At 45.2% G+C, this 26674-nt stretch overlaps 1 protein-coding gene across 3 annotated transcripts in view; it reads right to left on the reverse strand.

Annotated features, from left to right (window-relative positions):
• The window catches only part of LOC109313402 (ankyrin repeat and fibronectin type-III domain-containing protein 1-like), a 538031-nt gene that overhangs the window by 397994 nt on the left and 113363 nt on the right, over positions 1 to 26674 (reverse strand). For 2 of the 3 annotated variants that reach the window (XM_019539947.1, XM_019539944.1), the window contains exon 1: positions 15308 to 15745. The exons of the other annotated variant lie outside the window; for it this stretch is intronic. In XM_019539947.1, coding sequence (XP_019395492.1) covers positions 15308 to 15465 — 158 coding nt within the window. In that variant the 5' untranslated portion in view covers positions 15466 to 15745. Of the gene's footprint in view, positions 1 to 15307; positions 15746 to 26674 lie in introns of those variants that run through there. 3 annotated transcript variants of the gene reach the window in all.

Raw genomic sequence — 26674 nt, forward strand, 5'->3', positions numbered from 1 at the left:
TCTGCAACAGTCCAGGACACATTTCCTGAGGCATACCCTAAATTTTACTGATTTGTTATTAAAGATGCCAGAACTGAAGCATTTTTTAAAACAACGAGCAAACAAGAACAACATAAATTCTGCGGACAGACATGAGAGGATAAGACGTAGCTCAAATTTGGTCCTCTCAACCTAAACCGTCACTTTAATTCAATGCACCCTGTAGTGATGGCCAAGTAAATAACAGACTTGCCGAACTGTACAAACATCAACCCCGTTGCAAGAGGTGATCGTTTGTGAACAGCAATCAGAAAGTATGCAGCAGCCATGCAGACAGGAGTGCTCAGGGACTTGAGTTGAAGCACAGCTAGGGGAGGATGTCCAAGGCTTAGGAAAGCCTTGCAGTCAGTTGGATGCAGACCTTGTCCACACAAATTGCATGAGTAAAGGACCTTTTCCATTTAGGGTCTGCTCTTGAGACAAACAGAGCATCCCAACATGCCTTTTATAACTATGCCCAGGCCAGAAAAATAGCTCTAGCCCCCAAAAACAATTGCCTAAGGAAAATTTTTCTGCCAGTTTGTTTGTTTGTTTAGAGCAGATCCACTGACATCTCAAAAACTTGCATCCATTTTGAAGAATTGTTCATATACAAACAAGGCAAAATAAAATACAAAACAAGTCAAAGCATTTAATTTTTAGACTATTTCTGTTCTTCTCTTAGAAGCTATTTCCCCAACATCTGGAGCAGAGGAACAACAAACCTCAAGTTCATTTGCTGCTGCAGTACCCACTACTGACCTGCAACTATTGCACAAAGGAAATGGATGTCTGTTTGGATAACAAGGGAGGTGGTGAAGTCTCCTGGACAAAGCACAGAGCTGGGACTCCAGGGTCCTAAGTTCTATTCCCACAGTCTGGCACCAGCCCACCAGGATGTGAACCACTTCTCTACCCTGTGACTGAGTTTTCTTTCCTCAAGTGGAAGAGGCTGGTGATGACACCTATCTTCTTAGTAAAGTCCTTCAAGGTTGAAAGTGCTATTGATAAGTTAGGCAGGGATCTTACTTACGTAAAAAGAAATAAAACCTAATCTCCATCCTTCCTGCCTTGTCATGTGATAATGATTTTGCCCCCATCATCCTGACCACTGCAGCTGACATTTCACTCTGCTATTCCTGTGTCTTCTGCAAGCAGGTGTATTGCGTCCATCAGCGCAGCACTTCATTTGCATATCCCTACAGCACACAAAACTATTGCTATATATGGCTGTTCCAACTCAAAAGGTACCAAAGCACTGTCCTACGCAATCTCTTCTTCTATGCAGATCATACAGGTACTAGATTCCTCATAAAGGCAGAAAGATGTACAGGAGCTCATCCCTTTCCCTTTGACAGCATATGCTGCCATTCCTTCTTTGGCAGACCAGCTCTCTCATGGTCTCCCTTAAAAGCCAGAAAGCAAAATGCATCTGAAATCAACATGAAAAGGTGATTCTGGCCTGCCAGGCACAAAGCTTGGGCTGCACTGTGTCTCCTGGACAACATGCACACTGTTGGAAGGAGCAGCACTGAGAGACCAAGAGAGGATTGGAGCTGGTCACTGAGGAAAACTACAACCACTCCCTACTCTCTCCCTTCAGAAGCCTCTTTCTTTCAGGGAGTATCTCCCAGCCGCAACCTATAATCAAGTTGTTAGTATTTACATCCCACTTCTGAAATTGCTTCCTTCCTTCTCCCGGCATCCAGGCCACAGTGTGCATTGTTGGCACTTCGCTGCCTGCCCGCCCACCCTGCTGTGACTCAGGGGCCGAGCGGTGGATGAATTAAGAGTTAAACATTCTTTCTAGCAATGGTGACTCATGAGCCAAGATTTTCTGCTGAAAAAGAGGCAAGTTTTCTCCAGTCAAGCTACGTGTCTAATTTCCCTTAATACCAATATAGCTTTCCTTCCCTCCTCCTTCCGCTGCCTTATTCCACAATAAAAGGTGGTCTGCATTACTTCTGATTTTCTGCACAGTTTGGATAAAACCAACTAAAATCCTCTCGCCATTAACTGCTACCCCTTGAACAACTCATGACCTGTCCTGAATAACTGATCCTACTAAAAAAGGAAGCTTATTATTAATTATGAAGTATTGTAAAGGGTCTGACCCACCACACATGGACTTCAATCCAAAACCAACCATACATTTGAGGACAGGACCAGGGAATTCAAACAAGGCTTTGGGGCTAGCCAGAAGGTTCAGGCTTAGACTCCTCAAAGGCTTCAGGTCCCTGGACCAAATCCTTGAAATGTGCCCACTGAAGCCAGAGATGCTTTAGATGTTATCATTTCTACTGCCACAAGAGAGTACCAAGTTCTCCCAGAGAAAAGCAAGGGTACTAGGAAAAGCCCAAGACTGCCTCAGTTTATACCATGTCCCTCTGCTGGTATATTACTAGATCTAATGTGATGTTAGGAACAGATGTGCAACTGGTAAGATTTGTGCCCTGGGTGCAAGCACCAGTAACTCAGCTGTGGGGGAGGGGACGTCCAGTTGCTACTAACTCCTGTCCCCACAAGAACCTGACAACACTCATTTCAATGGCACCTCCCCTCACAGCAGTGACATCTTCTGTGAGGAGCGTCCTTGCTCCCTACAGCCAAACCCTCGAGCCCACTCCAAATCCTGTCCTTTCCTTTGCCCCAACTTTCCTCCCAGAGCTGGGATCCCTTCTAACTCGGCACCTGGGGCTCATGACCCAGTTGCCCACTGCAAGTTATGCTACAGATTAAGAAATTAAAGGGAGTGAAGTCCTATTAGGTCTTAACAGTCACTAAGGATTGGTAGAGCCACACAGAGCCTTTCTTGGTAGTATGTGTTATACTTTGAAATCCACTCATACATGTATGCAAATTATACACTGCCTATTGTCATTTTTGGCTGTTTTTCCTGGATTCAGAGGCAAGCGTTCAGCTCCCCCCAATCAGCAGTACCCAACCTCGCTCACAGTCAGAGTTCTGGGTGTGTGGTACAATTACTTTCCTATTTTGCTACTCCAGGTTGTTAGTGTTTCCTAATGACATGGGCACACAGCACATTGAGAAGAGCCAAGCCACCTCAAGTTCTGCTTTGCCAAGCACTCCACTCTGGCTCATCCCATGCCAGTCTTGCGCACCTAAGGCAGAATTTGTCCTCCTCCCAAGCCAGGCAAAGTGAGATGTTATTGAAAACCAGCAGTAAGGTTACCTAGCTCATTTCAAAGGGTTACCAAATTTAAACGCATGTTTCCAAAGATGAAAAGCCAGTTGCGCAGCCTGCTTCTACTTCTAACCTGCCTTTGGAGGGTATGTGAGAATCCAGCATCTCAGGTGTCGCTGTCTGATAATAAGAGTCTTAAGATCAGCTTTGTAAGATTTGTCAGCTGCTGACTGGTGAAACAGTCCTAAAGTAAGTTTGAAAGGACATATTCACTTGGAAGACAGCATTTTTCAGCCCAACCTACCTCTAATTTTCTCGTTGCTAAATCAAAACTATCGAGTGATGCAAAACAACCTGAGAAAACCGACAGTAGGGAAAAGCCACACAGAGCTCAGCTAAAAGCCTCTTTAGGTTTAAATAAACAAAGCTCAAGCAGCTCAGTCAAGCAACCAAAGCTAAATGTCATTTCTTCCCTTGGCATCATCACTCTTGTGCTAAAATAGAACAGGTTATGTCTGGTGGCTTGTCATATTCTTGAGGCACTGGGAAATCAGAGCCTATACAGCCAGGGGGAAAAGGTGACAAAGGGAAAGGGGATGGGTCTTCCATCAGCACACATCAGTACATCACCATCAGCACAAAGTTAGTTAAACTACAGGTAATAGCTGTAGAGGCAAAATATTCCACCTCAGCCCAAAGTGACCGTTAGAAGAACTACATCCATAAGTCCTAGTGCTGTGACAAAGCCAATCTAAGGGAGGACTGGCATCTGCACAGCATTACATACAGGGGAGGAAAGGGTTGAGAGCGAACACACATTACTCCTATGTTTACAGCCATATATCTGATTTTGAAGCAAACAGCTTTACCCATTAACATGCAAGTTGTGCAGTGAAAAACACAACAGCCTTCCCCTCTGGCATTCTTCTTGCATACAGCTGCAATCAAAAATGCCAAACCATGAGCTGGTTTCAAGGTGGCACCTCAGTAAGTCTAAAAGTAGATGCTATGGCCAAAATTGACAATCTGTGCCTAGAGCTAAGCTCCTAAATTCATATTTAGGTGTCAGAACGACAGGAATCTGATTCTCAAAAGCTGATAAACAGCTGCATCCCTATGAACATTGTGGTATTTACAAGTGCTCAGCACCACTGCATAATTTCATAACTGGGTGCCAGCACCATTTCATAACTGGGTGCCTACCTATGCATTTAAGAGTTTAGCTTTTGGCACTGAAGGCTGAAAACCGTGGCCTACTTCAGAACTGCCCTAATGTATCTATAGGCAGTGAGGCACTTGCTACCTACTTGAGGTGACATTTTTGATGGGTTACATTCAACTCACCCACAATGGCATGAAGCAAACAGCCTGTGTCTGCTGCATTTCCCATGCAAGGTTGCAAGCAGAGGAGGGTAAATGCTAGATTTCTTGGTGTGGCTGCCCAACCAAAAACTGGAAAACAAACAAACAAAATATTCATGCCCAAAATGTTTACTGAAGCCTGAAACAAAATCCGTCATTGTGTCCGTCAGTGATTTAACCTTGTTTTTGTTACCCTTTCTAAAACCATGTAGGTGCATTTTTAAACAAAAGCAGCATCTCAGAATGCAATCCTGTGATATCTGTGTTTAGCATACCTACACTTCCACTTCTCAAAGATATGGCTCAACAGATCCAGCCTGCAAAAGTATTTCATCCAGGTCATGGGACTCCTCAACGAGCCAGGAATTCAGGTACAGGGCCCACCACTGGAATCCAGGGTACAGAGGCCCACTGGGGATACCTTTCAGCAGCTGGGGGTTAGGGGGCATGCGAAGAGAGGGTGAGAGAGGGCTGCATTAACCTATACACTACATCACTACTGCTTGCACCACCACCAGAGGTGGGTCCAAATCTGTCCCAGGAGGAGCCCCATGGTCCAGACCCAACTTAACAGGCCAGGCAAATTTGATATTCCTGTTTCAGACTGCGTATTTGCCTTTTAGGTGACCTGTGAAACTCCAGTTCTTACCCGCTTGTAGTGACTAAAAGTGTACATAATTTTTTGGACAACAGACAGTGTAAAACCCAGAGCCCTAGCCAAGTTCCCACTCAAGTAATTGCAATCCTCCTTTTATAACATGAACCATTTGCTGTTCATTGCTAATGCATTCAGCAGATGGGATGCAGTCCTAGGGTTTCTGGATGTTGCACACTTTAAGCTCTCACGCTGGTTAGAATTTTAATGCCACAATATTAACAACAATGTTGGTTCAGGGTCTCATTTCACTCAGCGTACTACAAAACAGGAAATTATTTTAAACATTAATGAAATACCATTTTAGGCTGGACATAACGAAAAACTTCTTTACTGTCCGAGTCCCCCAAGGGCTGGAACAGACTTCCCCCAGAGGCGATGCAAGCACCTACTCTGGACACTTTCAAGAAACATTCAGATGCTTGTCTTGCTGGGATCCTTTGATCCTAGCTGACTTCCTGCCCCTTGGGTAGGGGGGCTGAACCTAATGATCTTACAAGGTCCCTTCCACATAAAAAGTCAGGCTTGAAAGTTTCATCTAATAAGCGTCTCTGTGGCTGGTCCACAACTCTCTTTCTGACTCTGTTACATTCTGATCCTATTTCTTTAAGACTAATACACCTAAAGGGGGAAAAGGAAATGGAAGTTTCTGTCTCTGATGTTCATGGTGCCAGTAACCAAGTAAGTTCTTGTCAGCCAGAGACCACTCAGCAGATGCCACGAAAGGACATGCACAGAGCAGGCTATCAAACAGAGAGTGATTTGAATATTAAAGACAGGGAAGGGAAGGAGGTAAAGAAAAGTGGGGAGGAAGGGACAGTGCTGAAAGAGGCAAAAAGGTAAGAAACCCATAGGGACAATGGGGTCACAAAAGCTAATGCAGGTAGTAGGATAAGAATCTGTAGTCTCCGTTTAGAACATATTCAATACAATCCAGCCTGTGGATGATTTCTTGTTCCACAATTTCAAGTTTGAGTCAGCTTTTAAAGTGTCACTGTATAACAGCGAAGTTCAGTCCTGGCTTGCAGACAGCCCCCACAACCTCATATGGCACCTCTCAAGCAACAGGCTATTTAACTCCTACTCTCACAGAGGCACCAGCCCTTTGCATCAGACCCAGATACAAGTTGTGCTCTCTCAGCAATACATACCACATCACCACTGACCCAAATAACACAGATTATGACATCCAAGATTCACTCACCTGACCCTCGACCCATACCATATATGCCAACACCTGCCTACAGTGCCCCTCTGCTGTCTATGCTGGATAGATAGGGGAATCAGAGCTCTTAAATCTTTCTATGAGCAGAATGGGTTTTACAGTTGGCAACATCTCAAGCATGAATGAGAGGCTGCCTCTAGTGTGGTATCTAGGAAGTATTTTCATACCCCGAGCAGTAACTAACTGTTTTGGTATCGTTGCAAACTACAAATGTGTTGAAAGAACTCTGATGTCTTGTGAGGAATTTCTCAGAAAGGACTGGTGAGGCATCATCTTTTTCAGGTCCAGACAACCTTCAGAGCTTTCTCAAGCTCTTCTCTGGAAAGCTTCACTCAGTCAGGCTGCTTGGGATCACCTTGCTTCTGGAAGCCATGTCTCTGTCCAAGATCTTGATCCACATTTCCAGCAACCTAGTGCACTGTTGCACAGAGACCTAGCCAAAAACCTGGTAATGTCTCAGGAAAAACACAGATTTCATGAATTCCCCCTTGGATATAATTGTTCTGTCTAACCACGCAAGAGGAAGCAAACTAATCAAAAGGGCTGTGTGACCTGAGATTATACACCACTGGTTCTCAACCTTTTTAGACTAAAGGCACCCACCATTAGATCCAAAGGCACCTCTGCAAAACTTACGTTAATTGAGCAACACTCCATTAAAAAAAAAAAAAAGAACTTATTTATTAGTGCTTACTTTCTTGCAGAGGGCCAGGCAGCGGAAAAAGGAAGAGAAGAGGTAGGCAGGGATGAGCCTGAGCCTGCACTTAACTGCTTATCTTCTCATTCCTCACACATGGTTTATCTCTTCACACCTAGTGGCACTCTTCAAAGGATCTCCCAGTACCCCAGGATACCTTTGTACCCTTGCTGAGAAATCACTGCTATATAGTATAAAGCCACCTTCTTTAGAGGGGTCTCCATTTTTTGCATCTATTTCAAGAATATTAGGAACCTACATTTTTGGCCAAAGGAAGATTTTTAAATAGAAAAGATTGTCTAGTAAATGGATTATCTGAGGTTCATGCACAGGGTAGGGGCAATCACCATCAGAGGTCTGCTTTGAGACCTCCCATCTTGCATCATCCTTGAATGGTAAATACACCCTCTCCAGTGATTAATATTGTGCAATAAGGTGACCGGCTCTGACAGACACCGCAGAGCATTGCCACCATACTTAATCCACAAATACAGTATATTCATTAGTCCAACCTTTGCTCTTGTCAAAAATCTGTGCTCTGGGTCTTACTTTCTAAGACTGTTGTTACAGGTTACCTTTAAACTGTTCTAAACACATGCAATGGTAGGTGGTGTTAAAGTCAAAACAATTTCAGAGCAGTCGCACATGAAGGCTTAATGCACAACTGTGACTTGCACAACTGTGCACAACTGTAACCTGCCACTAGAGGGCCTAGCCAGCAGGGTCATGGCCAGGAGCCAGGACTCTATCTCCCCTCAGAGTGGAGCCCTGGGGGTTAAGCGTAGCAAGAGCATGAAGCCCAGGCAAGCACGCCTGAAATCTCGCCACACTCGGTGCTAAACACCCCTCTCCCCCTCTGGAACACGGGATGCTGGGGAGGGAAGCCATGCCCCCCCCAATTCTCCTGACTAGAGAAGAGCCACCCAGATGCAAGGAAAAGGCTTAGCCCTCTGAGGGGAGAACCACATGCTTGGCCCCCAGCCCAGGAGCCCAGATTGGGTGCCCTGTGGTCTTTGGAGACGGCAGGGTGGCACCATATGTGCTGGGGTCATACCCACAGGAGACAGGTGGCCTGGGGCCAGTGCTACCCCATAGGCAGTAGAGTTTGGGAAGGTGGAAAGTTTGCCCAGGGTAGAAGGGCTGGGAGCCGTGAACCCTGGAATGCTAGATAACTGCAAATTGGTCATCTCTGTGGAGCAGACTAACAATATCCTAGGTAGCATGATCTAGGTAGAATGACTCAAAGATAAAGTTATGTCACTTTGGGTAAGGGTTAAGATAGTTAGAGGGCACTTAGCACCATTTAACACCCTTAAATGTGTGGATGCTCCCATTTTAAGTGCCTTTAGAATGGTTTAAAGGTAACCTGTAACACCACCTTAAGTAAAAAGAATACATTTTAGATCACCTTTTTTTGCTTTAGGTCACAGCTTTTTGTATCAAAAAGTCAAACTCTGTTAACAGTCTTGCAGATATGCAGAGAAACTGACAGTGTAAAACTAAACCAAAGGGTGAGGCTCATAGAATCAAAGGACTGAAAGGGGCCAGTAAGATCATCAAGTCCGTGGTCCCCTGCCATGGGCAGGAGGTAGTTGGGTCCCCTGCCATGGGCAAGCTCAACGAAAAGCTGGTCCAGCCTCCTCTTGAACACATCCAAGGATGGCAACTACACCACCCCTGCTAGAAGCGTGTTCCAGATTCTTGATACCCTTATGGAAAAGAAGTTTTTCCTAATGTTCAACTTAATTTTTTCCTCAATTAGCTTGTGTCCATTGGTTCTTATCCTCCCTGGGGGTGCCCTTCTGAAGAGTTACTCCCCTAGACCTTGGTGTTCACCCTTGACATATTTGTAGGCAGCTACCAAGTCACCTCTCAGTCTTCTCTTGCTCAGACTAAACAAACCCAGTTCCCAGAGTCTCTCCTCATAGGGCCTATCCTCCAGAGCCCTGATCATATGGGTGTTTCTTCTCAGTACTCTTTTGAGCTTATCCACATCCTTCCTGAAGTGTGGTGCCCAGAACTGGACACAGTACTCCAGCTGTGGCCTCACCAACACCGAATAGAGGGGGAGGAGCACTATCTGTATCTGTTTCAACACGTTAGCTGATGCACACCAGAGCTCTATTTGCCCTTCTGGCAACTTCATTGCACTGTTGGCTCATATTCATGTTCTGGTCGGCTGTCACTCCCAGGTCCCTTTTAGAGGCAGTGCCAGCCAGTGGGCCACCACCCATTGTATAGTTGTGGTGAAGGTTTACCCAAATGAAGGACCTGGCACTTGTCCCTATTGAACCTCATCTGATTGCATTCAGTCAAGGTCATCCTGGATCCTTACCCTATCCTCAGATATGCTCACATTTCCTCACAGCTTGGTGTCATCCACAGACTTGATCATTGTGCTTTCCACCCCCTCATTCAAGTAATTGATAAAGATGTTAAAAAGCACAGGCCCAAGCACTGATCCCTGAGGAACACCACTCGAGATGGCCCTCCAGGATGAGGCCATCCCATTGATTACAACTCTCTGTGATTGGTCTCTGAGCCAACTGCCAACCCACCTCACTGTAGACTGGTCTAGGCAGTACCCTCCAGCTTAACTGAAAGGATCTCATGGGAGACAGTATCAAAGGCCTTGCTGAAGTCTAGGTAAATGATGTCACAACTTCAAGTCCCTTGTCCAGCTGGTTAGTTACCTGGTCATAGAAGGACACCAGGTTTGTTAGGTATGACCTACCCTCAACAAAGTCATGCTGGTTGCTTCTTAACACCCTACTAGTTATGAGCTTGTGGTTGATGACCTCCTTGACAATTTTTTCAAAGATTTTTCCCAGGACCGAGGTTAGATTAACCAGTTTGTAGTTTGCAGGGTCGTCCCTCTCCCCTTTCTTAAAAATGGGTACCATGTTAGGCCTCTTCCAGTCGTTCAAGACCACTCTTGAGTTCCACGACTCTTCGTACAGCTTTGCCAGAGGCCCGGCTATGAGCTCAGCTAGTTCTTTCAGGACTCTCAGATGCAGGTCATCTGGCCCAGCAGTCTTGAACACATCCAAATGTTCTAAGAGTACCCTCACCTGTTTGGGACTGATTTCATGTGGACTATTGTCTTCCCCATATTCCCTGGGCCTCTGGACAGGTGAACACCTCCTGTCTGATTTCAGGAACACTGATGTGAAGTAAGTATTTAGGAGCTCTGCCTTTTCATGGAGATCAACTGTAGAGTGCCCCCACATACACACACACCAAAATTCATGCAGTCTGGTAGCCAGGCTCTAGGCAAATAATCTCAGCAGCAGTGAGATGGATGAAGTTCTTCAACCAGAAACCAGGGCATGCTGCATCTGCAACATGACTGACATCTGCTGCTCCAGCCTATGAGCTGCCATGGCACCCAAGAACCCCTGCTCAAATAAAGTCTGTTTTCAGCTGCTTACTCCTTCCTGTGTAGTCACATAACACACAGCAGTTAGACAGTTCACATGTTGCATTACCTCCTCAGCTAGTATACGCCAATGGGGCTCCATGAAAAGACATCAGTTAGAGAGCTACCCCATCCATTGTTAATTCCTTTATATTTTCCACAGATGTGACAAGTCCCACACAAATGCAGTTTTCCATTCATTTTTGAGACTGCTTTCCAATGACGAGTGTGCACGTTTCCTTCATAATCTCAGAGCGAGTTCTACTAAGATTCCACTTTCTACTCTCTTGAGGACTGAGCTGACAAACCCTAACCCTTCCCCTCAGAAGACCTTGTTATCCATTTAAGTATTTTTTAAAAGCCACCACTATAAACCCTCATCACTGAGCATAGCTAGAAGGTTCTGTCTAGGGGAGATGTGGAATGAGAACAAAGGGAGCTGTAGGTCAGGATACAGCTCTGTGACTACAGCTCTGGACTGAAAGCTTGCTAGGTGCTGCAGGTCATGGGCACTAATGAGTGCAGGAAACCTGAGCACCACCTACTCATGCACTGCTTTAGCAAGCAGAGGCTGCTCTGGAAAAGCAGCCCTCTACCAAGCTGCAATTTGAGCTCTGCTAATACAGGAACAATCCCTCAAGTTTGCAAATGCAATACTTTCTGCCTAACCCCTCAGAGACAGGTGAGTTTGCATCCCTGGGCATATTTTTAAAAAGCAGAAATTTTAAAGACAGAAGGCAACCTATTTATTAATAAGCATAAAAGTCCCTTGAACGTGAGAAGCACCACACGAAAAAAACTCATATTACCTTATTTTCTTTTGTGAGAATTCCAGTTTGAACTGGGTCTTACTGGTCCTGTTTTAGAGCATAGCAACAAGTCCACTGGTTCCCTAGCAGAAAACAGGGAAGTAGCAAACAGGATTCTAATAGAGTCCTAAAACGTCCAATACAGAGGTCTGAAAACTAGGCTTTTTTGCCTCTGAGCTAATTTGAGCCTGCAAATGAGGAATCTGGACATTCTATTTATATTCCTGTTTTGCCAACATTATCATTCTGCTATGAAATATGCACAGAAGGCAGCTCCACAAAGCTAAAGAAAGCTACCATATAAAGAGCAGGTGGGGTCTGACAGGCAGAACAAACCCTTTTAGGTACCTGCAAGCACGTTTTTATTACCTTTGCTTCATACGTTAGATCTCTGAAGGCTTCTAAGTATTCAGAATTGGGGCCTTGGTGTCACAACAGAAGCCAGATCTAATTAAAGAAAGAATTCTTAATTCTTGTTTCCCAAAATAGATACGGTTGGAAAAAAACAGGCAAAACACCACCCAATCAATTTGGGTGAAAAGTGACAGTTTAATTTCAAAGTGTTCCATGCTTCAATCACAATTTTATTTTTACTTTTGTAATCAATTACACGCAATCAAGGGAGCAAGGAGACATACCATATCACCAGGTGCATGCAAAGGGCTTGAGTCTCTGCTGCTTTGAAGTGCGCAGTCATTTACATATGTCCTGCATGGGATATAAAATTCCAGCTACACCAAGTTCTTCCCTTGCTGGCAGCAGCCCAAATGTGAAGGGTGGACGTGCATGATAATGGAGAATTAAAGTGCAGAGACGGGGACAATGTTTCCCTTCAAATCAATTTCCCCTTCCTCACTGATACAACCTTGATCTACAGGTGTGAGGTTCTCCACCAAAGCAATGCCATTTAGGATTTTTTTTAAAGTCATACCCCAGATCAACAATACTGGCCCCATCCACGTGTGTGGATGTTTGGTTACCCGAGGATGACCAGCGGTGATGCACCTTGTGCCACCGCTAGTTGTCCCTGGGGAATACCTGTCCCTCACATGCTCTGGCACACAGCAGGTTACCCTAAGTGAAGTAGGGGAGCCTGGGGTTGGCAGTGCGCTGGCCCCAGCAGCCTTACCTGAGATCCTGGGGGCTTCCCAGGGCTGCAGCAGCAGCAATCCTGCTGCGTGAATCCTGGCCAGCAGTCGGAATTCTGCTCCAGCCAGCCAGGCTCCAGTTCTGAGTGACACATGCTGCTCCTGCATGTGCTGCTCTGCTTTTTTTAGTAGTTTTTTTTGGACCTCTGGATACCTCCACCTCCTCCCCCACACCATACACACAGCTCCCTTGCAGCATGGAGAACAGATGAATGTTCATCTGGAACACACTCATCTGGATGTGGTGTATATGGGTAAAGGCCGCAGTGCAGAAGCAGTTTTACTGGCAACATATGCCCTTGTGCCACTACTGCTCCATTTTGTTTTCATAACTGGGATAACCTGCCCTATAGCTATGTCCACCCTACCAGTTTCTGTATTTTCAAGTTGGCCAAGGGTATGAAAATGCATAGTCACCAACTGGGGTTACTCTGCCAGGAGAATCTCCCAGTGTAGACACTATTATAACAGCAAGTACATTCTAGCTTGTACAGGCTAGCTTGTGTGGGACAAACTGTGGTACCTGTATATTTTGCTAGTATAACATACCTATATCCCTAGACTGATAAAATACCCCACTGTAGATGTAACCTACATCACCATAAAGACAGCTGGAAGATACATCCATACCATCAAACATTTTCTAGTGTATGCAAGGTGACAGAGCCAGGAAGGTAAACTTTCCATCTCTCTTGGAGGATATGCCTGTGGGAAGGCAGAACAACCCAGGGCTGCATTCCTCCCCAAGTCCAACATCTGGAAGTCTGTATCACCCAAGACCGTCTTCCCACTGTATGGGGGTATGGGGGGCAGTAGGATAGGGAGCAACAAGGTTATGGAGATCAAGTGACAGCACCAAAAGGAAGCTCCATCCATGGCACAGGCTTGCTCTCTACACAGCCCTTGGTTTATGTGCCCAGCTGCAACAAAGCCATTTCCCAGCACTTGCAAACTCTTCCTCACCAAAACCTAAGCATCCCCAAGACCAGTCCTGAACCAGTGCTTTAAAGAAATACAGGTTGATATCAGGTATGCCCTGAATTTACACAGAAGGAGGGCAGAGGAGTAATCAGATCTCCTCTGCTCTCTCCTTAGTTTTACAAACTCATGATCCAATCTAAAACTCCACAGCTATGGACAAGCACTCCAGACTACAAGATGGGGGAAGCAGCTAGTGCTATCCCCTGTATTCTCCAGGTGAACCTGGTGAATGGCTGGTGGCAACAGCAGCACATAAGGTCTTGTTGTCTCACCCCTGACATGCAAAGCAGAGAATTTAGGAAGAAAGTTGTAAGAGAAAGAATACAGACACCATGATCCAAAATAGCAAGATGAGTGAAAGCCCATTATCTCATCTGCATAGATACTTAAACACTGAGCAGAGGATCTGAGCGCTTGGGTCCCTTGCAAGGAAACTGTAAGAGATGCTATAAAACTATTTTATACCAAACCCGACACAAAGTTGATGAGAACTAGACAGATGTATGTGGGGAAAGATGAGAAACAAAAGTGCAAACACAGGAGAGTGCCCCACCCTCCATGCACAGCTTGTGTTTAGAGCTGGAAGCCCTCCAGTGATATTTTCTGCTGCACAAAGCTGGCATCCATCCCTAGCACCCTTCCAAAAGACAAGTCCCACACACAGGTCAGAAGGTGAGTTTTGGGGAGAGATATTTGATCAGAATGTCACTGATGTTTTGCGCTCCCACCCAACAAAAAAGCATCCCTTTCAAGTTAATATAAAAGAAACATTAGTAGCAAAGGCAGCAAAGACCCATCAGAACTCACCAACAAACTGCTTGAACACTCATGGTAGAATAAACCACACATGTATCCACACAAAGCATTTTCCACATGCAACACAACCAAACATGTATATCATATCCCCCATGCACTGTTCGTTATACATCTGGGTTGCCTTGGCATCTCCAGGCACGATCCTAATACCCCCCACCCCCACTGAAGGCTGTATCGAGTCATGGAGCCCACCAGCAATTTTAAACCAGCATGACAACCCCTATATACAAACACAGCTTCCTTTATTGATGTACAGTGTGATCACAAATGACCTGGGATGAAGTGAACTATATGTATGTCTGTGTCCTTCGTAGGGGGGGAGGGGGGAGAGAGGAGGAGGGGTGGAAATCTCACCACCTTTATCCCGTCCCCAAAATGAATATGCAGCTCTTTGCACGAGCAAGCCTTGATGCCCATTAGGAACTATGCAAGGAGGTTAATGGCACTAGGTTCCCCTCAATCTCAGCAGATGTGGTATGTCTGCAAACAAGAGACTCCATTATCACTCCCACACATGCACTCTTTGAACTTAACCTGTTAAACAAGCCACTGCTCTTTGTACAAAACATACTTGGCTCCCAGTGCTCAGAGTTCTAGTTAAAAGGGTACCACAGCCATTTACATGTTACCTACAATAGCTTTAATATAATGTAGTTGAGAGAACAGGTGCAGTAGTCTGATACAAAAAAAGACAGACAAGGAGAAAAGAGCAAGTATGCATGCATGCAATTACAGAATGGATGTCTGAGTTGTGGTTACAACTACAACTCATTCCCAGCTGAGAACAGACACTGATGCTCAGCATCTGGTCCATGCTGACACCAAAGCCAGATGGAGTCATGTGTGCAGTAACAAAGACACATAGCCACCATTTATGCCACCATGCCCCAGCCCTATCCTCAAGTCCCCATCACTGTAATGACAGAAGAAGAATGCCTCCCCCTCCTGCCTCCCCTGGGCACAATGACCCACAGACATAAGTGCACACACAGATGTGCTGGGAGGGAGCAGTGGATTTCTGTCCTTCCAGTACCTGCATTCATTGACACTACAGCAGTAGCTGCCACTGCGCCGGCCACTCCGCCGCTCTGAGCGGAACTCGGTCCTCGACTTCCTCAGGCTGAAGTACTCCGTGAGCTTCCCAAATGAAGACATGGCACCAGGGGCGTCCGAGCGGGTGCACGCGTACATCCGTGTGCGCTAATCCAGACGCACGCTCACACATCCTAGAGCCTGTGTGCATTCACCACCACATGCATTTCACCAGTGAGGGGCGAGGCAGGGAAGGAGTGCTAAAAGTCAGAGAGAGAGAGAGAGAGAGAGAGAGAGAGACAGCACAAGGCAGGAGGAGTTTAGTAAGGAATTACTTGTTGGACGGTCCACAATTTGTTGCATGCCGACATGTTTCAAATGGAAAAGGAAGAAATAAAGCTCAGTGCGTTAGTAATCAGTAAGAAAAATCCAAGGAGAGGGTGGGCTGCTGCTTTTTACTGCAGCTGCTGCAGAATTGAATTAGGGAGAAGGAAAGAAAAAAAAATCCCCTCTGGAAAGAATCCCTGGCAGTGACGGCATGTATTCACAGCTCCTGCTGCGAACAGCAACTCATCGCAGACACACTGCCACATTGGAAATATATTAACCTGGCCTCTAAGGATGCCCACAAGGTGTGGAAGGCATCCCAGGTCTCCATTTCATTTTCCCTTGGACAACAGGGATGTGAAGAGACACCGTCAAACTTAGTGAAAGCTGATAATACACACGCACTTAAAGGGAGCAATCTGTCTAGATATATTTCTGACGAGTCCACCATCAGGTTGTCTGGGCACTAAAATAAGCTCCTTGCAAGGTTATTCCTCTTGCAGCTACTCAGCTTATCAGTTTTTGCCTTCTCTGTTGCTTTCTGATGCAGAAGCCATCCCCCAAAGATAAAATCTCAATAAACTATTTTCTGGCTTGTCACCAACTGCCTGAGTGCGGGGAAAGGCTAATGCTCTTAAACCCAGTAAGAACGATATGTACAATAACTGAAGTCTGCACTCTGACCCTCCAACACCTTAAAAATGTCGGCAGCACGAAGCAGCAGCCACCGTCAGATACACGGAACTCCACAAATCAGAACAAAAATCTTATTCAAAATTCTTGCCCTACCCAGCTGCATTTCTGTAAGCATCTTCAGGGTCTCTCACTAGCTTTGCTGAGAGCGGAGAGACAGCTATGTGAGGACTTCAAAAACTCACTACAGCCCCACTGAGCAACGATGGATTAAGTCTGAAAATGCAGTGAGAGAAATGCATTTGGTTGAACAGAGAGAAAAATGCACATGCACAATCATACAAACATGCAAATAATACACTTAAGATATCCAAGGAAACGGTAGAAAAACAACACTAACTTAAGTAGCAAATCAGCAAGCTGCCTTTGTGTCCTTATGTTCCCTCCGTTGCAGATGCCATATTAAAAATAAAATGTTAACTGCTATTTTTCTGCCTACAGCCATCCACTGCAAACAGAACCTACTTTCAATGAAGGAGGAGCGTCCAACACTGCAAACCTGCTGTGCAAATTTCTGAATCCTGATTCATTCCTCCCTCCTTTTCACTTGGGTTCTCATTCATGGCTCTATCTGGATTAAATGCCTAAAACAGCAGGGTGTACAATACCAAAAAGAGAGGCTATCAGCTGCTCCCCAACTACAGCATAGCCACTGGGAGTGAGATGAACTAAGCTCTACCTGAGAACTGATGTACAGCCCCTTTCACACTCCCACATGCCAGTAGGCTATTTGCAATTGTTAAAAGCAACTGTCACGTTTGGGGTCATTCTTTTTGGGCTTTATTTATTTTTTTTAAACATCCCTGCTCCTTGCATCTCAGCTCCATGAACTGACATTATTCCAGCAGAATAAAATAAATGACTGAGTCTGCTTTCCTCTAAGCAAACCTGTGAACAAAGCAGTAATCACCAGTACACAATCTTCCCCGCCTGATCCACCATAGGCTGGGCTTGTTGAGAGATGCCTGAACATTATTACAGCAAGAACAGGAACGGGGAAGGTGGGGGGAAGAGGGAACAAGGAGAGAAAGGGGAAAGAGGAAGAAGAGGTGGGAAGGGAGAAATACATAAACAGACAGACAGACAATAGACACAAATGACTCCAATGTGCATAAAGCACCTGCTGGCTCCTTTCAGCCAAGCAGCCTGGAAAGGTTTTGTTGTGGCGGTAAGCAGCGGCAGCAGCTACGGCAGCAGCGACAGCATCTCCTCTGCAGTCTCTGAATGAATCTGTCTCCTCTCATCCCCCGCCCCTTGGCATGCCTGGCAGCAGGCAGAAAAACTCCAGAACACCTTCTCACTCCCATGAATGTCTAATGAGAGGCGAGTGTGGGCTGGAGAACCTGTTTGCTTCACCCAGCTTATGTCTGGAGAACCTCTCCCACTACTGCCCGCCCCAACCGAGTCCCTGTCTGCCTGGATGGGGCAGGAATTCTTTTCAAGCACTTCACATGCTGAGAGATGGATTAAGACAGTCTGTTTGCTTGAGCTCGCTCACACTCTCTCTCTTACACACACACAGTAGCTTACTTTTTACCTCTTATCAGCTGCCAGATTACCATCTTCAATGAAATGCAACAGTTCAAGGGAGGGCCAAAAGAACAGAATCAAAGTGGAAAGGGGGATAAGGAGGCAAAAGAAAAAGCAGCTTAAGGGGAACAAAAAAAGAGAGAGAAACTGACACAGAAGGGGACAACTGTTTTCCCTGCACTAAACATGAAAGCCATAATGCCAGCTCTCTGTAGAGGCAGCCGGGGTTGCAGGAAGCTTGCATACCTCTGGAGGATTATGATAATGGTTACCTGGAGCAGAAGAAATGATGTGCTACTTTGGAGCTGCACAGAGGGCAAAGGGGGAGGGGTAGTAAAAAACTAAAACTAAAAACCATACAACTCAGCCAGGCTTGGGGAGCAACTAGAAAAAGAAAAAATAAACCAGACAGTAGGCCTGTGCGAAGCAGCTAGTATTTGCTTCGGATTCAGCCAATTCAGGGGAAAACAATTCGATTCGGCGATTTGAATCACTGTCCCGAATCAATTCGGCCGAATCTGATTTGGAGATTCAGCTGCTGCCAAATTGGCTGAATCTCCGAATCACCCAGGCCCCATCCCCTGCTTGCTCTTCCAACCCCACCTGCCCCAGCTCCCAGCTCTTTGAAAAAAAGCCCCGACTCACTGACTGCTGCCCAACTTGGGGGGGGAATCCCCACTGCCTCCACTACCCCACACTGCATGGGGGGGCTGTACCACAAGCCCCCCCCAACCTCCATCTGCTCTCCTGGCCCCTCCTATGGCTGCCCCACCCACCCAAGCTCCTGGCCCTTTAAAAAAAAAAAAAAGAAGCAGCAGCCCTGATTCACCAGCTCCTGCCAGGCAGGGAAGTCTATCTCCGCTGCCCCACGCTGCGTGGGAGGGCTCTGCCACAAACCCCCAGGAGCCCTGTGGATCCTGCAGTGCGGGGATGTTAATATTTTTAAGGGCAGGGAGCTGAGGTGGGCAGGGCAGCCATGCGGGGTGGAGGGCTGGGACAGCAGGCGGGGGAGTTGTGAGGCTCCATCACACAGCGTGGGGCAATGGGGGTCAGTGGGGATTTCCTCCCCTGCCACCTCCCTGTTTCTTCTGGTAAGTCTTTTCCACACCCCTCACTCCCTACTTACTGGCATGGAGTCCCGGTCCAGCTCCCTGTTGCAGCAAGCAGGGACTGCCCAAATCGCTAAAGTTCCCTAAATCTTTTCCAAATCGATTCAGAGCATTTAAAAATCAATTCAGACCTTTTATTGGTCCCCTGATTCAATTTGGATTTGGAGATTGAGCCACCAAATCAGGCCAAACCTCCTCCGAATCAAATCAGCACCCAAAACTTCGCACAGCCCTACCAGACAGACTAGGTTAATTTAAGGTCCCCTCATAGTCCTCTGCTCCTGCTCACTGATGGAAGGGCAGACAGGCAATAAATAAAGCCTTCTCAACTGGCTGGCCCCTGCATCTGCAAGGCTAAATTGTTTCAGGGACTGGAGAGACATTTTGAAGGGTTAAGGTATGTGGACAAAGAAAGAGACATCCCATGGGTAAACTCTAATTGGCCTGGTGACGGAAGCCTGCAAAGGAGGTTTTTCCAGCCAGAGCTTGCTCTTGGATCTCTGGGCAATGGGAGCCTGTTGCAAGGTAGGTGAAGCACTCCCCTAAATTGTCACACAACGCACCAGCACAGAGGGGCTTCAAACTCACCTTCCCCTCCAGCCCCAACAGCCTTGAGTTTGGAGAAGGGGGAGGAACATGTACAGAGCCCAAGGGATTTGAAAGTACCTAAAAGAAAGGGACAAAAAAAAGTGCCTCACTTCCGTGGCACCCAAACCCCAATCTAGCCAAGGTATGAGATGATAGAGCTCTGCTCACCAAGGGGGAGGCACATATCCCACCATGTAAATCAAATCTGGCCAGCTGTTACATTTTTACCGTGAATCTCAAAACATTTGATGCCTTCTTTCCTTCACCGCCACCCCGCCAAAAGCTCCATCTCTTAGATTCATGTTATTATGTGAGACTTTTGGCTTTCACTTAAATTAAAAGCTTCTAAGCCTCCTACTTGTGAAACAAACCTTAAAATTGTCACCCCCAAAAACGCCAGCACTGGAAATTAAATGAATGGAAGCCAAGATTTTTGTTTTGTTTGTTTAAAGTTTCACAATTTTGTCAGGCCTGATGAACAATTTGGGAATGTTTTGAATTTAGTACCTTCAAAAATCAAATATCCTACATTTATCATGGGTTTTAAACGGAGAACTCCTTTTGGGGGGAAGGAGGATTCTGGATACCTGCTCACTTTTTCTGTCCTCTTCCATGCACGGACTTACAAAGAGAAAAAGAATACCTAACGGAGGCTGGGTTTTTGGTTGTAGTCGTGCTGGTCTAAGGACACAGGCAGGGATGGTTCTTTGAGGAGATGTAATAGCCTCCCTACCGGAGGGGCTCACACCCAAGTACCATGTACTGGGCACCTCTGCAACAAAACTAGAGGGAAAGTGGCTCTAGGCAGGCTCAGAAGCTAACAGATTGATACAGATTCTCCTGAGTGCTGAGGTGTAGCACAGGCCTCCTGAATGCCCATTAAGGGACTAAATGCAGAACTGCCTGCATACACATAAGGCTTTCTATTTGGCAGTGTTGCACTGTCCCCCTTTTCACTCAGTCCTCCGCTCTGGAACAGCACCCCCAAACATGCTGCCCCGCTAGAACCTGAACAGCCTCCACACTTCAAGGAAGCTGCTTCTAGCCCTGCTCTAAAGTATCTCCTTTTCCTTCCCTTAGAAACAGAAGACAACATAAACTGCTGCCACAGGGCGGGAAAAGGCTGTCACCACAGAAACAAATGAGGAAATGGGAAAGAGTAGCAGCCTGTTTTTACCCAACTGAGCAGCAATGGGACTTTCAAATTTTCTATACAGGCATACCTCGGAGATATTGCGGGTTCGGTTCCAGACCACCGCAATCAAGCGAATATCGCAATAAAGCGAGTCACACGAATTTTCTGGTTTCCCAGTGCATATAAAAGTTATGTTTACACTATACTGTAGTCTATTAAGTGTGCAGTAGCATTATGTCTAAAAAAAAATGTACATACCTTAATTAAAAAATACTTTATTGCTAAAAAATACTAACCAATGGAAAAATGGCGCCGATAGACTTGCTCGACGCAGGGTTGCCACAAACCTTCAATTTGTAAAAAACGCAATATCTGCGAAGCGCAATAAAATGAGGTATGCCTGTACTCTACATCCAGAAAGACTAAGGGGAGTGCTAGAGATCCCATCAGGGGGAGTAACGTGAGATTTCTAACACCTTTGTAAATCCCTCTTTACTCCATCCCAACCACAGGCACTGAAAATCCCTCAGGCAGGGCTGGATTAACACACAGGCAAACTAGGCACATGCCTAGAGCCCTGAGTGAAGAAGGGGACCAGCTGTGCTTATTTTACATATTATAATTACTAAGTGAAAAAAATAGGGCCCACAAGTTTGTCTAGGGCCCACTAAAGGGTTAATCCAGCCCTGCCTTCAGGCACCATTTGCAGAGATCTGTACTATCCAACCATACCACATCCACCAATGTGAATAGATGAGCCTCTCAGGTTACCTGCCCTGATGCATCATTTGTCTTTGGCCCATGATTCTAGTTCTCCTTGCTCTCATTGTAATATGAAAGGCAGAATTATCCCAAAAGTGTGTTTGATCTTTGAAGTTTCTCATGTGAGTGCAATATGCTCTGCTTTGCTTATGAACTCTTGGGAGGTCATATGCAGGAACCCCTCTGCTTCAAACTTCTCTATTATCAGCAAACTGACAGATCTCTTGCTAAACCATGCAAGTGATTTTTTCAGATATCCCTCTAATTTCACATTCCAAATCTATTATTTAGAGCTAGGCACAAACTGACATAAGAGTTAGCTTTGTGTTTGTAACTGTGTATTTACAGTAAAATGAAATACTTTCTTTTTCAGTAGCAGCAGTTATTAGTTAAAACTGCAGCATATTTTTGAGACATATTGTACACAGTGGCAATATATGAAATACTGATGTACAAACTTATTCAGTACCTCAGCTCTCCATGTCAAACAAGGTACAAACTGCATTCACCCACATAGAATACAAACACTTAAAAAAGAAATAGCCACTTTTAAACATGCTAAAAGAACTCTCTTTTTTCATTTGGGATGCTTTTGCAAAAAAAGCATAATGTTCTAGGCACTGAATTTTGCCCTGTTTGTTGCTGTGCATATTCTAATCAGAGCAAAAAAAAAAATGAACACACTAATAAAGAATATCTATTTTTAATATACGTTTTTGCCAAAAAATACAAGATGACAACATACATGAAAAAGAATATGATTTCCAAAATATAAATTATGACAGGTTTCTCTAGACAGAAATCTTAAAAACCAACTCAAGCTAACCTGTATCATATCAGCACATCTGAGTGGCACACATTCCTTTTGTTTGGATAATTATACTGCAAAGGTCACCATTAATGTTTGGCATGACACAACAGTAAGAGTTGGATGAAACTGGAACAGACATGGCTTTCCAGGGTCTGAGGGGAAGCTGACATGAATGGAATGTGGAGCCAGATATCCCTCGCACTATACATGGCACATATATAACAAAGACTTCAAGAGGCTTTTCTCTTAACTTCTTCTCTTCTGTGAAGGTTTGGGCAAGTAAGGTAGGTCCTGGTGCACAAGGCATCAGTAAGCAGAGCTTGTATTAATTTTGTTTTATTCTTATCAAGCATGGCTGTGCCAAAAGGCAAGGAGTTCAAAGCCTACAAGAATAAGGAGAAGCCTGATCTTCTTCAAACAGGAAAACCCTGTTCTACAGTAATTGGCCCATCAGAAGGAAGTCAAGTCCCAGCTCTAATCAGTATCTGGATTCCTCCTAGAGAACTGTGGGATTTTTAGTCTAGATGGTACTAAGTTGTGATGCCGCCTGAGAGCAAGGCCTGCTGGAGAAGGGAATATCACAAAGACAAGTCACTTTTCCCATGCAGGAGACAGCTGGACCCTACAGAGAAGGTGGTTTTGGAGGTTGCTAAGATCCACTACCTGGTTTCTACTGGAGAAGAAGTTTGCAAAGAAATCTTTAAAAGGCTGACTGGCCAGCTTCGGAGCAGACTAGGATGAAGGTGTTCAGCAAGAAATCTAGAGCTGTGAGATAATCCAACATGGAATACCCCAGGAATGGCAAATGGAGAAGAAGGAGGACAATTATGCCTTTCATAGATTTCATAGCTTTCTAGGGTCAGAAGGGACCTATTAGATCATCAAGTCCAACCCCTTGCTCTGGGCAGGAAAGAGCGCTGGGGTCAAGTATGACCAGCCAGGTGTTCGTCTAATCTCCGCTTGAACACCTCCAAGGTAGGGGAAAGCACCACCTCCCCTGAAAGACCATTCCATATTTTGGCAACCCTCACCATAAAGAATTTCTTCCCAATGTCCAATCTAAATCTACTCTCCTTCAGTTTATGGTCGTTGTTTCTAGGAACCCCAAGGGGCACCCTGGTAAACAGACTATCTCCTATTCCCTGCAGACCTGCCCCCCTGATGAGTTTGTAGACAGCCACAAATTATTACCTCATCACATTGGTGACTCGTTCATTTCTGCATCGACTATGATGCCGAGATCCCTTTCCACTGCTGTGCTACTTACAGTGGTACTTCCCAGACTATATAGATGTATTGGCGATTCCTTCTCCCCAGGTGCAGCACTTTGCATTTATGTTTGTTAAACTGCATCCTATTTTGATCTACCCACTTCCCCAGTCTATCCAAATCCACCTGATTTTGCTCCCTACCCTCTAGCGTGTTTACTGTACCCCACAGTTTGGTGTCACTTGTGAATTTGGACAGGGTGCTTTCTACACCTTTATCACCAGTGATTTGGATGAAGGTATTGAACAGGACTGGTCCAAGTATAGAGCCCTGGGGGACACTGCTGCCCATCTCTCTCCAGGTAAAAACCAACCCATCTACCACCACACTCTGGGTTTATCCCATAAGCCAGTTTTTCACCCACCTGACTGTGAAATAATCCATGCCACAGCTACTTGGTTTTCTTGTAAGAATTGGGTGCAACACTGTGTCAAAAACCTTTTTAAAATCCAAGTAAATCCTATCTACCTCTATTCCTGCATTTAAGCTCTTTGTGACCTGGTCATAAAAACAGACCAGGTTAGTCATGCAGGATCTGCCTGCTATAAACCCATGCTGGTGGCCCCTTAACATTGTTTTAACCCATGGCCCTGCACAAATTTGATCCTGTATCATAGAATCATAGAAGTCGGGTCGGAAGGGACCTTGTAGATCATCAAGCCCAACCCCGCCGCCTGGGCAGGAGAAAAAAAACTGGACTCAAATGAGTCCAGCCAGGTAGGCATCAAGCCTCTTCTTAAAGATCCCCAGGGTAGGAGCCAGCACCACTTCCCTTGGAAGTTGTAAAAAAAATACTTCTGAAAAGTGTTCAAAATATACAGTAAGTAAACTGCATTCTACAATAAAAGGCAGAAAATGAAAACACAGGCTGAAGCTGGAGACATCTAAGAACATCAGGTGAATATAAAACCTTCAATCACTTGTGGATGTCCTTGGTGCCAGCAGCATTTGGGATGATTACAAAGAGATTATGAGGAGAAATTAGAATATGAACTGCCCTACCATATTGCATCTCTACAAAAACACTTATAACAGCAGAGCCATTTCAGACCTTCTAGAAGCCTCCTTTCAAAACAGTTTAATTAGGATCCATGGCCACAAAACTAATGTTTTGGCATGTGATTTTTCTTTCACTAATCCACTCTAATCTCCACTAGGGAGAACTGGCAGTATTTCCAGAAATGGTGTGTGTATGTATGATGGAAGCTATGGAATTACAAAGAGATGCTCTAATATCACCACTTCATCACATCACATTACCTTTTGGACCATAGATTTTATGGCCACTTATGCTCAGTCTTCCCAAAAAAAAAAGAGGTGAGGCTACCTGGCCTGTAATTACCCGGGTCTCCCTTTCTCCCCTTCTTGAAAAATAGGGACCACATTAGCCCTTTTCTCAACCTCTAGGACCTGTCCTGAGCACCACAAGTGCTCAGACAGTTGCGCCAGTGGTTTTACTATGACACTGGCCAATTCTTTTAGTACTCTTCAGTGAAGATCATCGGGGCCTGCTGACTTAAATATGTTCAACCCTTCCAAGCACCCCTTCACTAGGTCGGTGCTGACCATTGGTGAATTAGCATCTCGCTCACGCCAGATTAAAATCTCATTGGGAGGTGTGTTTGTATCCGTGTCCAGGAACACAGATGCAAACCATACTGAGGTCCCATTTGATCAACAGGCAAAAGTTGTACAAATCTATTCAGCACTAGTGAGGCCTCACCCAAAGTAATGTCTCCAGTTTTGGACCACATACTTCAAGAAGCATATATGGATAGACTGGAAAACATTCAGCAGAATGCAACAAAAATCAAGGGTCTGAGAAGCATAAGAAAGAATTAGGTTTATTTAGTCAGGAGAAGAGAAGACTGATGGGGGTTTGGATAGCAGTCTTCAAATACCTGAAAGGTGATTATAGAGAAGATGGAGGTAGGCTTTCCTCTATGGCCATAGGGGACAGGACTAGGAACAATGACCTCAAGGTGCAGCAGAGGAAATTCAGATTGGAAATTAGGAGGAACTTTCTAACTTTGAGGCTGGTCACACTTTGGAACAAACTACCTGAGAAATTGTGGAATTTCCATCCTCAGAAACTTTCAAGGGCAGGTTAGACAGACACTGGGCTGGGATTGTTAATCAAAGACAATCCTGCCTTGAGAGCAGTAGGCTAGACTAGATGACCTCATGAGGTTCCCTGCAGCCCTACTTTCCTATAAACCTGTAACCTGTGATCCAGGGTACCTGAGGGAAAAACTTCACAGTCAGGGTGTCCAGATTGTGGAATAAGCTCCCTCCAGAGGTGGTGCAAGCACCTACTTGCATCACTGGCCCCTTACAGTCTATGAATATATGACCTGATGAGGCAACTGCAGTCCAAGAAGCAGAAAAAGATTACATGGACCTTGGCACCAAAGAGAAAAGACAATTTCATTTTCTGGACAGAGTTTGTGTACCTCATAGGCAAGAACTTTTGGTTTAGCCTCACGGAGAAACAGTCAGAGGGAACCTCTGCCCAGAAAAACAGCTAGCTTTCAAAGCTGTGTGGGTGATGGTTCTCAAACAAGCTATGTTATCCCCCCCCCCCAGCACTGATAATGTCAGAAGTATACTCTTTAAAAAAGTTTTCTGGGAACTGACATGATCTAGTCAAGAGGAATTTGGAAACATCCCATTCCTGGTGTGCAGTTATAAATAATAGATGCTTAGGGTATCTAAACCTAGACCCGTGATTCTCAACCAGGGTGCCATGGCATACTGGAGTGCCATGACATCTTTTTAAGATAATATTGGCACTGTTAGATATGCAAAACACCTGCTACGCACAATGGTTTCAGATAGGAATCCACGCTGTCAAAAATATTCTAACCTGTTGTGGTCTTGATGAGTTCTTTGCAACAGAAGAATTGCTCTATTATTTTTTCATAGTAAAAAAAAAAACAAGTGAAAGCTAAGAGCTGACACCTTCTGAGATGTGCCTTGAGTCTAATGAGGTTGAGAACCACTGACATAGACAGTTATATACTAGAACCACTGACTAACACAGTTATATACCATCTCCAGGGACCTAGCAGACCTCCTGCGGCTAAAAAGGAAAGCCTACAAAGGATGGAGGATGGGATTCACCTCCAAGGAGGATTATTCTGC

This window comes from Crocodylus porosus, unplaced genomic scaffold (assembly GCF_001723895.1).
Source record: "Crocodylus porosus isolate Cpor-Errol unplaced genomic scaffold, CroPor_comp1, whole genome shotgun sequence".
Classification (NCBI taxonomy): Eukaryota; Metazoa; Chordata; order Crocodylia; family Crocodylidae; genus Crocodylus; species Crocodylus porosus.